This window comes from Strigops habroptila (assembly GCF_004027225.2).
Source record: "Strigops habroptila isolate Jane chromosome 13 unlocalized genomic scaffold, bStrHab1.2.pri S16, whole genome shotgun sequence".
Classification (NCBI taxonomy): domain Eukaryota; kingdom Metazoa; phylum Chordata; class Aves; order Psittaciformes; family Psittacidae; genus Strigops; species Strigops habroptila.
In genome coordinates, this window is record NW_022651054.1 from 11,474,557 (window position 1) to 11,489,576 (window position 15,020).

General features: G+C 45.2%; 1 protein-coding gene across 6 annotated transcripts in view; it reads left to right on the forward strand.

Moving 5' to 3' along the window:
• Positions 1-15,020, forward strand: part of SGSM2 (small G protein signaling modulator 2) — a 47,748-nt gene that overhangs the window by 2,266 nt on the left and 30,462 nt on the right. For all 6 annotated transcript variants that reach the window (XM_030472763.1, XM_030472762.1, XM_030472758.1 and 3 more), the window contains exon 2: positions 5,823-5,898. In XM_030472763.1, the coding sequence (XP_030328623.1) occupies positions 5,823-5,898 (76 nt within the window). The remainder of the gene's footprint in view (positions 1-5,822; positions 5,899-15,020) is intronic.

Genomic DNA, 15,020 nt, shown 5'->3' on the forward strand with positions numbered 1-15,020 from the left:
CACTTGCTCTCCTGGGTTAATGTTTAAATATATAAATAAATTGGAGAGATGTTTTCCAAAGCCGAACGCTGCAATCTTGTGCTAATGTACGAGATTGAAAGTGAAATGGATTTTCGTGATCCAAGCCAGCTCGAGCCGAGGAGAACAAGTGGCATGTAATTAAAAAATATGAGGCTAATTTGTTTGTAGTCTCTAAAATGTTTTTAATTGGACTCGAGCTTTTAAATTACTTGGATAATGCTTTAAAGTGTTATTTGTACCTTCTGTGTCCTCTGCAGTTTTGTTTTGATTTGGTTTTTTTCTTCTCCAAATCCTCACAAATGCTCTTTTGGAGGGTTTATATTTCTTGGCTTTTGGGGGATTGCCCCAAGTTTTCCATCCTACAATAGTCACGAGAGCCCTTTGACTGTGTGCACCGTAAGGCAGCACCTCTTGCCTGAGCACAGCACGGATGTGAGGGGGTCCCTCCCTGTCCTGCTCCCATGGGGACAAATGGCATCAAGAGGCAGAGACACCAAGAGGGAGATTTTACCTTTCAGTGATCCATGAGTGGAGCCAGGGAATGGATGCAAACCACTTGTACACCGACCCCCAGATCACGCTGCCCTTAAGGACAGCAATTAACTTTGGTCCCATGGAATTTTCAACCTCATGTTTTTATTCTGTGAGATTTTTCGCAGAGCCGTTACACCTGCATGTGTGGTTTTGTCTCGTTTTGAAAGCTGGACTAGCCCTTGTCCATTCTCAAAGCGATCATTCCCTTCCCTTGTCCTTTAAACCCAGGCTCTTCCTCCCGTTGGATTATTTCCGTGTAACCTCAGTATCTGATGGAGCTCAGAGTGAGCGTATTCTCTGCGTGTTGTTTACACCAAGCCTGTTACAATCCAGTTGTCTTTGCAAAACATAAAATGGTTGTCTCCAAAGTCACTTGGTGCAAAGTGGTTTTCTCTTTTATTTCATTTTGTTTTTCCATCTCAGATAAAGCTTTTGCTTTTTTCCTTTGGGAAAATTTAATGTTGTTTGCTTTTTCTCAGATGGACTTTCATTTCCCACTGGTAAAGAGTGTATTTTGTTGGCTGTAATAGAAAGGAGGACATGTAATGTGTTTTGAAAATTTGACTCTAGCAGCATTCGTGCTGAGGCTGTTGTAAGTTCACATTTCAAACATTTATCTCTCTCTGCAGGAAAATCTGTTGTGACAAACAGACTCATAAACCAGGCTTTTCTCTGGCCATTTCCTTCTACCTGCTGAAATGCAGGTGTTTTGCCATTTCTGGGTTTAAACACAGCACTCTTTCTAGATGTGAATCAAGCAGGATAACAATAACCAGAGCAGTTTCACCCTGAAAAATTTCAGAGCACTTCAGAAATTCAGCTGCTCAACTTACAACTAAAATGCAGCCACTTTTGAGCAGAAATATAGTACTTATTTAACAGCTTGTATGCACCGCACCCAGGTTTTCATCATGCAGCGGGAGTGATCAATAAATGAGATGAACAGTAACTGTTCAGCTAAAGAAGGCACAGACATAGGGTTTCCTCCTTGGAGGAGAAAATGCTGTGGCTCCTGGTTATGGCAGTGTTTTACAAGCACCACTCTTTGCCTCAGACGCTGCATTGCCCCCATGGTGCTTCCTCAGTGTCCATCCTGATGCGTGGTTGGGAAAGGCACTGCAACCTGTGTGCTGAACAAGGGGTGCTGGCTCGAAGGGTCATTCCTAACCCTGAAGGTTGCAGGGGATGGAAAAGGCAAGACCTGTGGGTCCCTTCCAGCCCTCTGCTTGTGAATACACTAGTATATGGTCAGTGCATGTGTGTCTTAGTTGCCTTCATTTCCTTGAATTGAAAGCTGCTGCAAAATTGGAATTTATTTCCATTTTTAAAGCTTCTTTATAACAAAAATTAAAGGCATTTATCTTGTGTTTTTCTTTGGTGAAACTTATTAAATAATCCGTGTATTCTGAGCTGTGTCTGACTGCTGCTGAAAGTTTTGGCTGATGTAGGAGAAAGTCAGAGCAATGATCCATTATAGCATTGTGCAAATGCTCATCAGCTTCTATTCCAGGAGCTTGATCTGCTCTACCTGAATAATACTACCACAGGGGATTCCTCACTCCTCAAATGCCAGGATCTTTACCTGGGTGGCAGAGCTTTCCCATCCTTGCTCTCCAGTGGTTGCACACGGAGCCTAATGCCTTTCCCAGGGAGAGCAGAACACGCGAGCCTGTCGTGTGCTAAAGCTCCCGATGGCTCCCTCAGTGGAGGCTGTAACATGCAGAAGGCGATGCCTCCAAGGCAATGGAGGGAGCTGTGTCACTTCAGCCCAACCTCTGCTGCCTCCTTCCCACCTAAGCAGGTTTCTCCCCAGGCACCTCGATCCTGCGGGCGGCTCCATCCCTTGCACCAGCAGCAGGTCAGGAGGCTGGAGAGACTTCTTTGCCTGTGCGGGTGGAGGGTGAACACGGGCCATGGGCTGTTGCTGTTTCTTTTAGCGAGATCAATTTGCAGTTTGGTCAGGTCCGCTGGTATCTGCAAGTGGGTGTGTGTGGGCTTGTGCTCGGAAAGCTTCATTGACAAGCGCCTCTCCAGAGCACAGCAGCACAACAGCATCATTCCCACAAAGAGCTGCACAGAATTGCAAGGGAAATAAATAAAAAGCTTGTGTGCCATTTCATAGAATCACAGAATCCCAGACTGGTTTGGGTTGGAAGGGACCCCAAAGCTCATCCAGTTCCAACTCCCTGCCATGAGCAGGGACACCTTCCACTAGAGCAGGTTGTTCCAAGCCCCTGTGTCCAACCTGGCCTTGAACACTGCCAGGGATGGGGCAGCCACAGCTTCTCTGGGCACCCTGTGCCAGCGCCTCAGCATCCTCACAGGGAAGAACTTCTACCCAAGATCTAACCTGAACTTCCCCTGTTTCAGTTTGAACCCATCACCCCTCATCCTATCACTCCAGTCCCTGATGAAGGTCCCTCTCCAGCATCCTTGTAGTCCCCTTCAGACACTGGAAGCTGCTCTGAGGTCTCCATGCAGCTTCTCTTCTCCAGGCTGAACAACCCCAATGTTCTCAGCTTGTCTTCAGATGGGCAGTGCTCCAATCCCCTTATATTCCCCCCTTTTTGTCCTCCCACCCCTTTTCAGCTTTGAAACATCTGATTTAGCTCCTTGCCTTGGAGCATCCCTGAGTTTCCTGGCAGTGAGGAATGACGTGGGATTGAAGAATGCTGCATTCCAGCTTTTGAATCTTCACATCTCCTGTCTGTGCCCTGAAAATGTTCTAATAACATTCCCTAACTCCAGAAAACATGCAAAGATTGCCCTCTACTCGGTGGCAGTTGGGAAGAGACACTGGGTGCCTGCCTCCAGAGGTCCTGGATTCAAAGTCTGGTGATGGGCTGGCCATGTCGTGCTGCTGTATGGAAGTGGGGCTCCTTATTGCGTCTGAAACCTTTTTCTTTCTGATTTTTTTTTATACACTCTAAATATCATACTGAGCTAATAAAGAGTAACGATTGGGCTATGCTTGGGAATGCGTGATAGCAGGGAATTGGCCTCTGAGCTCCAGAGCTCTTGCTCCTAGTAAACTCTTCTTCCTCCCTGAATTGAATTCCAGTTACTTCTCTCTGGGGAGCTGAGACTGAAGTCAGTCTCCGGTATGAATGGTGCCTGAATTAATGCCTTGAGATCTTGAGTCACAAGTGCATGACTTACCCTGGTGCAGCTCTCTTGTGCTTCCTCTTCTGTCCGCCTCAATGCTGGGGGCACCCAGAAGTACTTTTCCCTGTAGTAAATCAGGCCCTTCACTCGGTAGATTAAATAAGGTTTTCATCCAGTGGATGAGAACAGCTTGCAAAGGTTGGGTCGCTGTCCTCCTCTCGCGGATGGGCTGGCTGAGGCAGGATGAGCTGGCTTGGAGGCAGGGGATGGCACTGCATTGTCCCTGTGCTTCCCCCGCAAGCTGGGTTTCCTGGAACATGCTGCCTCCCACGTGTGGAAACACGGGTCAGGATCTGAGCTGGAATTTAAACAGCAGAGCTGTGCAGCTGTCCTGTCCCCTGCCCATTGCTGTCTATGTGCTCTTATCTAGATGATTTCAAACCTCTAGGTGAGGTCTGGAACAAGTTTTGTTGGGTTTCTTTCAAGGCAAACAGACATCAAGCTTTTGTAAATCAACAACGATGTGAATAAAAACGTGAGGAAGGGGTGGCTGGATAGACAGGATAATCGGATGCTTCCTGTGTGAGCTCCCATCCACGAGACCTTCTCATGCCTTTGCTTCTTTCTTGATACCTTCTTCCTCCTCTGCCTGCACTGCTTTAATTTAAGGTCTCAAGTTCTAATAGCCGTGTCAGAAATGCCACAGAAAGAAACAAATTGCTTTGTTAGTTCATGCTGTTAAGCTTCAGCATGTGAACAGTGAGCCAGGTTTTGTAAAGTGCAGAAGACTTGCTTGGAAGTCCTCAGGTACAAAACATGTTCTACTTTCAAAGCTTCTTATGTGTTTGCTTCCTCCCTCCCCGCCAATGTTTTCTTTGCAACCCAGAGGGCTCGTGTTTGGTAAGAAGTCCAAATTCTGTAGGATCCACTTGATCCAGAGTTTGGGGTGAGAAGATCTCCATGTATTGAAAGGCTCGTGCAGCAAGTGCTGGAGCTGCAGACTGCTGCCAGCCGGGCTGGGGGTGTAGGAGTGGGCATGGCGGCCTCGGGAGGAGTGCCAGGGGAAGGCTTGCTTGGTGATAGCATCCAGAATTGGCCTCACACACAGTCCTACTGGAGGAGGAAGCCCTCCAAACCGGAGAAGGCACCTTCAGAGGCAGCTGCCACCCCATCATCACAGCAGCACGAGTTGATCAAGCACCGCACCTGCAGCTTCTCCTGGTTCCAGTGCTAAGTGGGAAGGCTTAAAACCTTTGGACCTGTCATCACTACAAATGATAACCCAGCTAGCTTTAAACTGGTTATCTCAGGTACCAGATGCAGCCTAATGAGAGCTGGGTGCACACTTGCCACCTTACTGAGGAGCATGGACCGAAGTCTCTTTGGCGTGCAGAGCCCCTGCCGCAGCGGGGTGACCATTGCTGTACAGCTTGCACTGGCACCCAGGCCAGTACACAGGCCATGCTGCTGAGCTTGATGGTAAAGAGTAGCACACAGTGATTACTGCCAGATACTATGTGTTGGATTCCAGGACTGCTGCAAACAATGTTTTTTCAAGTTAAAAAACAGGAAGAAGAGTATCTTGTGAAATGTTCTGCCACAGCAGCACTTACTTTCATGTTCTGAAAGTGATGTGGCGTTTATTTAGGCAGTGTGTCCCTACCCCTGTAATTATAGCTCACAAATGAGAAGCCAAAAATGATTGTGGATTTGTATGTGGAAAAGCAAGTGCTCCGTGGCCAGGAAGGAATGAGTGTCTGATAAATGAGCTGGTTGAGGCAAATAGGTCTCATCTGGTGTCAGGCTGAGGAAGCCATTGGGGGGAGAGAAAGCTTGCAGATGAATGGAGTTTGTCTGTTTTCTTCCTTAATTTTTGAAAGTCATTAATCTGCAATGAATTCCCTCTAGGGCTTGACTCATCAGCCTTGAAATTGGAGAGGAACTTTGTATAAATCAGTACGAAGTGTGATAAATATAATGATTTTATTTGCTGTAATTGTTAAGTTGTGTCTTGAAGCAAAACCTGAAGCTCCTATCTTCTCTATAGGTACTGTATTGTTTCTGTATAGTGGCTGGTGCAGCAGAGCTTTGCGGGCATCGTTTGTAATAACTGTGCTGGTTTGTGCTGGGATCTTAAAACCACGTTTTTCTGTTTGTTTTAGGTGAAGCAGATCATGGAAGAAGCTGTCACCCGCAAATTTGTACATGAAGACAGCAGTCACATCATCGCCTTATGTGGTAAATGACACACACAAGAGCTAACACTACATAATCTTACTTCTCCTATAGAAATGTATTTGCTGTCAGAGGTAAATGCAGGGATTTAAATATTAGAAATCATGGAGTTCAGGCCCACGTCACCTTTTCTTTACGTTTGACACATTTATGTGTACATTACAAATAAGAAAGTAACTCTGATTAAAATGTCATTATCCAAAATAAGTACCAAGCCAAAATAACTGATCTGTGTTTTGTGATGATGGATGAAGCAGACCCTGGGTGGGATGGTGGATGAAGGATGGTCTGATGCTGGATTCTCAGTAGAGATCGCTCCTGAAAGTTCACACCAAGTGTACTCCTTTGGAGACTTAGCCCCTTCTTTCAGGGCCTGAGAAGGAACTGTTGCATGCTGGTTGAACAGCTCTGAAATCTAGCCCATAATTTACTAGGGCCAATAAAAATTCAACACTATCCATCAGCCTTTGGTATCTGGAGAAACAACATAGCAAGATAGTGCTGAGGATTCAAGCTATGTACAATTGTAAATATGTATGTTGGCTTGTGAGTCCTTGACTGCTTTCTCTTCATGCTTCAAACTGAAGCCTTAACTGGGAGTGATGCTGAGAGTGGCTGGAGAACAGCCATCATTAAACACGTCTGGATTTCACAGAGTGGAGGTTTGCAGCCAAACATACCCAGTTATGTGCTGATGACAGTGGAGAGGTTAAGAAGAGTGGAAGTTAGATTTGGCTTTGGAGATAAGTGGGCTGCTTAGGCAAAGCTGCATTGACACGTGTTACTGAAAGCCAAACTCGGAGCATGGTTACCTTTTCCTGTTACAACACTGAAATTCCAACTTGCCCTGCTGTGTGCGGTTATTATGTATGCAAGGCTAACCTTTCACTAGCCTGCTTGCTGTTTCCAAGTTATCCTTTACTTACAGCTTAGGAGAATTTGTTCATTCCTACACATTCAGGAATGTAAGATTCAGCCATGTTTTCTGGTTAATTCACTGCTATTAATACAGACTGTAGCTGTTTCCTCTGTTTAGCTTGTGGTTATTTTAAACATTCCCCTTTTAGCTACAGTATATCTGTACTGTACAGAGGGGAAAAAGTAACTGAGGCAAACGGTCCCGAGCTGGGAGCAGGGGAGGGAAGCCGGAGCCCGTGCCCTGCTGCAGGCTGTGTGCTTGGTCTGGAGAGCTCCTGGTGGTGCGTAGCTGTTCTCCACGTCTGAAGTTGCATTCTGCAGGATGTGCTGCAGTGTTGATGTAAGGGCTGGTGGGGTGGCAGCTATTTCTGTTAGAGTCTGCTTGGCCAAAATTAGAAATACTCTAAAATCTTCTTAATGTTTCTCCCTGACTTCCACTGTGATTCCAGTTGGGTTTGTGTTCTGAATTGCGTAGGGTCTGAAGAGCTAATAACTCTCCATTGGCGGCCTTATTACTGCCCAGCAATCCTACCTGTCCTAAGGAAGGGTTCCAGCCTGTAGCTGCTTTGAATGTAGGACTTCACCAACTCTGGATGAGTAGCAGGTGATGCTGAATGTTCTGGTATCACTTCAGCTGAGTGAATGGAGAAACCATTCCCAGCACATGTGGCTAATAGCTCCTGGCTGGGGCTCTCTTCCCTGTGCACTTCTCTTCCTTCCCCCGTTCCGGTTTCATGTGCCGCTTCAAGAGGTTTTTCCCTTCCCTTTAAAATTAGATTGGCTGGGGAATGAGTCATTTTCAGTGAATCTTGGTTATAAATATAGAATTCTTGTGAATCATTTTACTCTCCTGCAAGACCGAGTTTAGCAAGAGTCTCTTCAATACATGGTAATTGATTTTCAGGGCCTGTCTGCATCAGTAACTGAAAATGCCCTGGCTCTCCCAGGTCCTGAATGGCTGAAGGTGTCAGTTAAATAGCAGGTGCCACTTTTCCTACACTCTTCTTCAGTACTGCTTTGTTATGGTACATGGGGTAAGCATGAGAAGCTCCAAGGCTGAGATGTGCATCCCAGGGCATCTCTGAGCAGAGCTTAGGTGCATCATCTGTTAAGCGGAAGGAAGTTTTTCATGTAAGATCACTGCAGGGCATTGAGCCTGAAGGGGTTTCCTCACTATCTGTCCTGTAAAATGTGTCTTCATGGTCCTGGATTCCATCCATAGGATGCAGTTGGACAGAAGAGTAGCTCATGTTTTGTAGAGTTCATCTGCAAATCTAGAGGAGCTTACATATTACATATCTGTGGAGTTAAGTTGGCATCCAGAGGGTGAAGGCCCCTTTCTTGCCCCAAAGTCACCCTGAAACCACAGAAAGCATGTATTAAGGTTGCAGACACGGTCTCAGCACTACCTGTCTCTCACGCTGAGCACTGGGTATTGAAGCAGTGAGCTCACCTTTGCAAGCTCCTGCAGGAAATGCCATTTTCTGGCCCCGGGGCAGCTCCGTGCTGGCTCCTGGAGGAATAATGCCTCTCTGCAGGTGAGTTCTACTCACCCAGTGAGAGAGATCTGTTGTAACCACAGTGGATCTGCTTACAGCCTACGTGATGATCTGAGAGAAGGAAAACAGTGCTGACATTTTCATCCTTGTGGGGAAGCAATGACTGCAGATGTTTGTGTATTTGTTCTCAACCCAGTTTATAACCCAGTTACATCCCGGTTACTCTTTCATCCTGTCTGGTTTCTGAAAGCTCTTGCTCTGTGATTCAGAGCTGTAGCAGTTCAGTTTGGACTGAGCAGTGTGGCTGATGTGTGTCACGTTGGGACAGAAAGTCCAGATTCCTTTGGGCTCCAGGTTGCTGTTGAGTGGGTTTCACCAGTACTGTGTTGTCAGTCGGAGCACAATGAAATGACGCAGCTCTGTGGCTGCTGGAGCATCTTTGTGGACAGGCTTTTCTGCCAGGAGCTGGATGTGGATGCTTCAGCCGGGTTATGTGGTGCCGTTCCCTTAGTAACAGGAGCTGACACCCGTGACGCATGGGCCGTGCTGTGCTGTTCCGCTCCGTGCTGTCTCTGCGGGCCGGGGAGAATGCTGTCACTCCGGCATTTCTCCCTACCTCAGTGTCATTTCATTATCTTTGCCTTCCAAATCTGTTCTAAAGCAGTGTTTTATCTGGACCAGACTTGCAGACCAGAAACGTTTTCCCCCTTCTAAACCCAAGCAGAAAATTTGCTGTTTCTGAATGTTAAGTTCCTGCTCTATCTCAATAGATTTGTTGGGAATATTCACTGCAGAATGTACCATGTGCTGGTACGTTCCAGACTGGGCATGCAGAGAAGAGGAACAGACCCTCTCCAGTGAGGGGAGGCTCGAGAGCTGGGCTTGCTCAGCCCTGGGAGACAAGCCGGTACCCTTCACTGAGCTGCATTAACCTCAGGTTTTGTGGTTTCCATTTCCATTATGCATATTGCTTTTCTTCTCTTATTAGCTGATGAAAGTTACTGTTCTTTTCTGAGTAATGCTGTGTTTAAATATCACAGATCTAAGAGAAAAACAAAATCAATGTCATGATCTGTCCAGTAATGCATTGGGAAAGGTAACACGGTTTGGCTGCAGAGCTGGATCTCAGTGTTAAAGGGAGGTGTTTCTGTGTTCTCTGTGACGGTGTTTAGTCATGCATGCAGCCCTTGAAACAAGAGAAGGATGTGACCACTGCAGCTTGTGATGTAAGGGATCCACGTAGGAAGCAGTCCTTGGAGCAGTGCTCCTTGTGTGAATAATACACTGGAGAGATGGCCTAAGGCCTTTCAGCTGACATCTGCCATCCCAGAGTGAGCAGACTCTTGCCTGAACACGAGCCCAGTGCTGACCTGCCCAACGATGAGCCCAGTCTTCTCTGGAAGCACTTATTCCTGATGTGGAGGCCCCATATCTGTCCGTTGCAGTTTCCTTTCACGTAGCCCTGGGGCACCTGGGCTTGGATAACAGAAGGTGCTTCCTTCGTGGAAAATAATTAGAAGGGTGTGTTAGCTGGAATAGCTCTGTATGGGCCAGTATCTGTTCACTGCGAAAGGACTGGCAATTTCTGAGAAACAGAATGGTTCTGGGTCCTGTTAACGTTTTAGAACCATGTGTAACATGATGGCAGTTAATCTGGAAAACACTTACCAAGAATAGACTTTCTTGTTAAGCATGGACCAAACAATTGAACAGTTACTTCCCACCTCTAATTCAGTGCAATCGCACCCTCTGAAAGCAGATGAGGGCTCCATTCGTTTTGGAGGTGATAGACAACGGGAAGCAATTGTGTTGACTGGATTTTCTGGAGCCATGTGCTTAATCTGAGATCAGTTAAGATCTTAAGTTTGAGGGTCTGTAAATCAGGAATATAATCAAATAGCTTCAGCTGAAATCATGAGTATGTCTCTGTCAAAGCTGGCAGTGGAAAACCAGAAAATCTTTGGGCATGAGTATGGCTGGTGATGCCTCAAGACCGGGTATCTGGGTTATTTCAGGGACAGACAGCATGTCTGGGTTGCAGGAGTGCCCGGGGGTGCTGGTTAGGAATCCAAGCTGCTAATATCCATAAGGGTTAACCACAAAGATGTGGTTAGTTGTGGGACTGTTTCTTCGGTGGTTTTATGATGACTTGTTATCCCATTTTGCACCAAGCTAATTGCGTTTGAAAGAGCAGATCTAATTAGGAACCAGTGAGTGCATGATGCTGGAGCTCGGGTTCTGTTTTCTCTCGTTCAGGACCTGAAATCCAAGCAATTATCAGAGTCACCAAACGTCACGATTGCCAGCCCCAAGCAATGAAAAACCATGAGTCAGAAATCTTTCCCTTCGTGGCCCTAAATTACAAGACTGGATTAAAGTTCAGGACAGGAAAATAAAATCGAGGAATAGAAATGTGTTCCTTAAGCACGTTTCTTATCCAGAGGTTCATATCCAGTGGCATGCTTCGAGATGGTGAATCTTTCAGAAGAGTATCAAATATCCACAGACTTTCAGTAAAACCATGGAAGGCGGCAATTTGGGAAACTGTTTCCTTTTAAGGAGAAATAAGTTCGTGATAGAAGCCCTTTCTCTGCCTCCTATTTAAAGTATGGCAACAAAGTGTTAAGAGAGAAAAGGAACAGGAGATTGACTTGGAGCTATTTTGGACCTTGGTTTTGGAGTGTCCACACAACAAGCTGTTCCCACCAATTTCAGTTGAGTTCCAGCCTTCCAGTCCTCTGCAAATCAGCCCCATTAGGAAGAGATGCTGTTTGCTGTGGGGTTTTTAGGTGCTTCCCTGGAGGCTTCTAAATAGCACAATTCTCCTGGGTTTGACAGGAAAATAAGAATTCACTTTGCTCTCTTTCTTTTCTCCTTAGCTCATAAAAACGTAACTTATGTAGAAATGGATGTAAATAACCATTGCCCAGCCAGGCAATTTATTATTTAAACTCCTTTGGCTTTCTACCCTTGGCACTGATATGTTAAAAAACGCACTTAATCTGCTGTGGAGATGCAGGTCTCAGAATAGGAGCGAGCCTCCTTCTTACTGCTTCTGTTTGGAAAACAAATGGAACAGTTTCAGCGATGAATAATGCTGATAAAATAGTTTACAGAGATTCTACTTCACTTCATAAACACATTAGCCCAAAAAGAGCACCAGAGATGAGCATAACTGGGGGGAGGCAAATATTTCTTCACAGAAATTGAAAAGCTTTTTTATTGTGCTCCAAAGAGGAGCTTTAAAGTAATGAGTGGTGTGCTGTAGAGGAGAGGGAAAAACAGAGGGTGACTATTAGCTGTGATGTGAAATGAGACGGGTTTTGAACTGCACGTGTTTTTGTTTGAGAAGTGCAATGTTCTCCCTCGTGCCTTTTAGAGGACTCTGCTGAACATTTCACTTTAGTCGTGGGCCATTGAATTGGATCATATTCAGTTATTTAGAGAAACCTCAGTAATTGTGATTTACCCTTAACAGTGTTTAATGGAAACACCTCCATTTTCTGAGGGTTATTGAGATCCTTGAAGCTTCATGGTGAAGATTTAAAGAGGAGCAGTCACTAACTCCCAGCCCTGATGTTTCCCAGCCAGAGCTATCTTTAGAGCTGGGGATTGTCCATTTAGATATTTTAGCCCCCAAGGGGTTTGTTGAAGATAGGAGTCCGTGCAGCAGAGCAAAGCACACATAGCTGGAGTCCAGGTGAACTTAACCACGAAACCACACAGTGTTGGTTAACAGCAACAACAGCAACAGTTGGTAACAGCAGTTACCAACAGGTTCCAGTAACTGCTGGTTTTACCTTGTGTCCAGGGGAAAGGTGCTTTCTCCTGATAGGGACTCAAACCATCCAGTTAACTGTAAGGAGAGTTTTCAAATTAAATAATTCTTTTATAGTGTGTTTTCAGCATTTCTGTAAGAGTGACTCTCCTCTCACATGTAATCTCCGAAAGTGAAATGAAAGGGTTTTTTTCTGGTAGTCATCAAGTGCAATTTTACTGATGGATTCTTTAAAGGCAGAAACTCCCTCTCCCTGCAGTTACACAGGACCTAGTTTTGTGCAGGCCTAAGCACACATAATGTCTCTTTGTGCTGTTGTAAAACAGAAATACTTGGTGTTCTCCTAGCACCTATCACCTTGCTATTTTCCTTTGCATGGATTCCAAGTGATTTGCTACATTAGTGCTTTAACAAACACTAATAAAAGTGATAGATACTTTAAAGGTCTTAATTTTGCAGCTTGAAATGAAAATGAAAACAGTTTGCCCTCCCAGTTGATCTAACATTGGGCATCTTGACTTCTCAGCTCACCAGTCAGAATAAGAGCTGCAGCAGAAATACAGGGCCTTTTAACTCCCTAAGATACCATCTCTTAGCAGTGCTGCTGTTGTCCAATACAACCATGGTAGGGCTGTTGTAAATAACACTGTGTAATAAATATACCAGCCTTGCAGTGAGGCTGCAAGCTTCACATGTCCACAGCCTTGTGGGGAAATGAAAAATGGGTATGTGCTAAAAGAAAGTACTGAAGTTGTGCATCGTCAATGGAAGAAACGCATCAGCACAGATAACTGTGATGCATGTAGCTATTCAGGGATGCCCAGCCATGAAGCATGAGTTGTATTTAACCACTGAGGCATTAGCTTGAGGTTGTGATTATAAAGAAAGTATTTAATTGGACTTTACTTTTTGTACTATGGTATTTAAATCACAGCACCAGAGGTCTGAGGAACACTAGTTCAAAATGAACCACTTTTTCTGGTGCTTTTTGTGCTGATAGGTGAGGGAATCCTCCCATCTCAGTCGCAGGGGTTGTTGTATGCTTGGTTTGATGAATGGTGTATTGAAGATCAGGTGAGGTGGGTTGGAGTGACAGCTTGGCTGTAGCACAGCTCTCTTGTTATCCTTGCCTGGTGTCCCATGAGCACACTTGGATTTGTGACATGAAGCCCCTTATTTGCAGTGCAGTTACATCTGGTGAGTCTACAGTCCTTGGCATTTGAAGACAGAATGTCAAATGTGGATTGAGACTTAAAAACATGCTTGATGTTTTCTGTCTTCCATAAAATGGCCAAAGCAGTACCCTTTGGACAAAGGAGCAGGTTTGGATATCTCCTCTGCAGTCATTTGCTGGCAAGCAGGTACAGTTGGATATCTCATCTAGTCAGTATACATTTCTCAATGCCATAGCATGCTATAACTTGGTAATAAAGTTGGTTTCAAACCAGGCAGCTCTGTGACTAGCGAGGTAAAGCAACAGCAGCTGGAGATCATGAGCAGCTGACTGCTTCTTTACCATCCTTCTCTTTTCACTTGTTCTTATTCCCTTCAGCCTCATGAATTCAATTCCCCGTGCAGTTTCCATGAAAACAAGGTATTTAGCTGTGGTATTTCTTCCTGTCTAAGGAAAATCTCATCTGCTAAATAAACCCCATAAATAATCCTGCTTTTCACTGCTTACCACCCTTCCAGCCCAGTCCCTAGAGCTCTCTTGTTTCACATTCCATTAAGTCATGTCAAGATTTTCATAAAGGCAAAAAAGGAGAAAACTGAACTTGTTCACCTGACCTGCAAGAAGCAGCCTTGTTGAAGGCATAAACCAGTGACATTTCCAAAGTGTGTTGGGGACTGTGATTATTTGAGCTATAAATCAATAATGTACCTGCACTTAATTAAATTCACAGTGGCTACTGCAGGGGATGTTCCTCAAAACTGGCTGGAGTTAATGAATTTTGGATGGCTGCTGTCAGATGAACCATACAAGGGAATTACCTGGGCTCTGCTGATTTATTCCAAGTGCAGTGCTCCTCTTCACATCTACACGCAGTGAATGTCTGCGGTTTTCTGTACTCAGTGTTTGTATGTACTCGCTGTTGTAAGTATAGTGACAGCAGCAGTCTCGGATCACATTCGCATTGTGCTGTGCTCAGAGAGCTCATAGTAGTTATTTACCTGTGTAAATAAATAAAAGCATGTGTATGTGTGTATAAATTACCTGGTTTTACACCAAACTACCTGTTGATGTCTTTCTGACACTCAGTTCCTACAGAAACAGCTGAATCTTCATCACTTTTTAGTGTCAGATTCCAGAAAGGGGAAAATTGTTAGTTTTCTTTAAAGTAGGTAAATAACTTCATTTTCCTGTCCCAAAGGTTCCTCTGTCTATAACCCCCACAAGCCTACCAGATGAACGCCAAGAGCCTGCCGGGGGGAATTGATTTAAATCCAAGAGCTGGCTAAGAAACAACACTGATTCCCATGCAGATTACCGAATGCAAGAAGCGTGAGCAGCCTAACTGCAAAGATGGGGAGGTTTTCAGGAAGAAGAGTTTGTAAATGCTGGTTTGTTTCGCTGTAAAATGTTTGCTTTTGCTGTTTCAATCCAATGCTTATAAAGTAGAAATCTAAGTGTTGTGGAAGAGGAAAAGGGAAAAGGCAAGTGGAGCTAAGGAGATGTCCTCAAATACTGTTATGTCCTCTCTGTAAAGCCGTTTGAGCACCACTCTCGCGGTCCTCTCATGTCTTTTAAAAGATTCTGCAGCTTGAGGTGTTCCTTCTGCAGGTTGTTCAGGATGTTCAAGTTCCCTTGTTGACTGAGCTTGGCTCTGTGTGTGTGCAGGAGAATGTGGTTGTGCAGGGAGCTCGGTGTCTGCCTTTGGGCACACAGCAAGCAAGAAGCCCTCCTTGGCTCTTCCAGGCCACTGACCTCT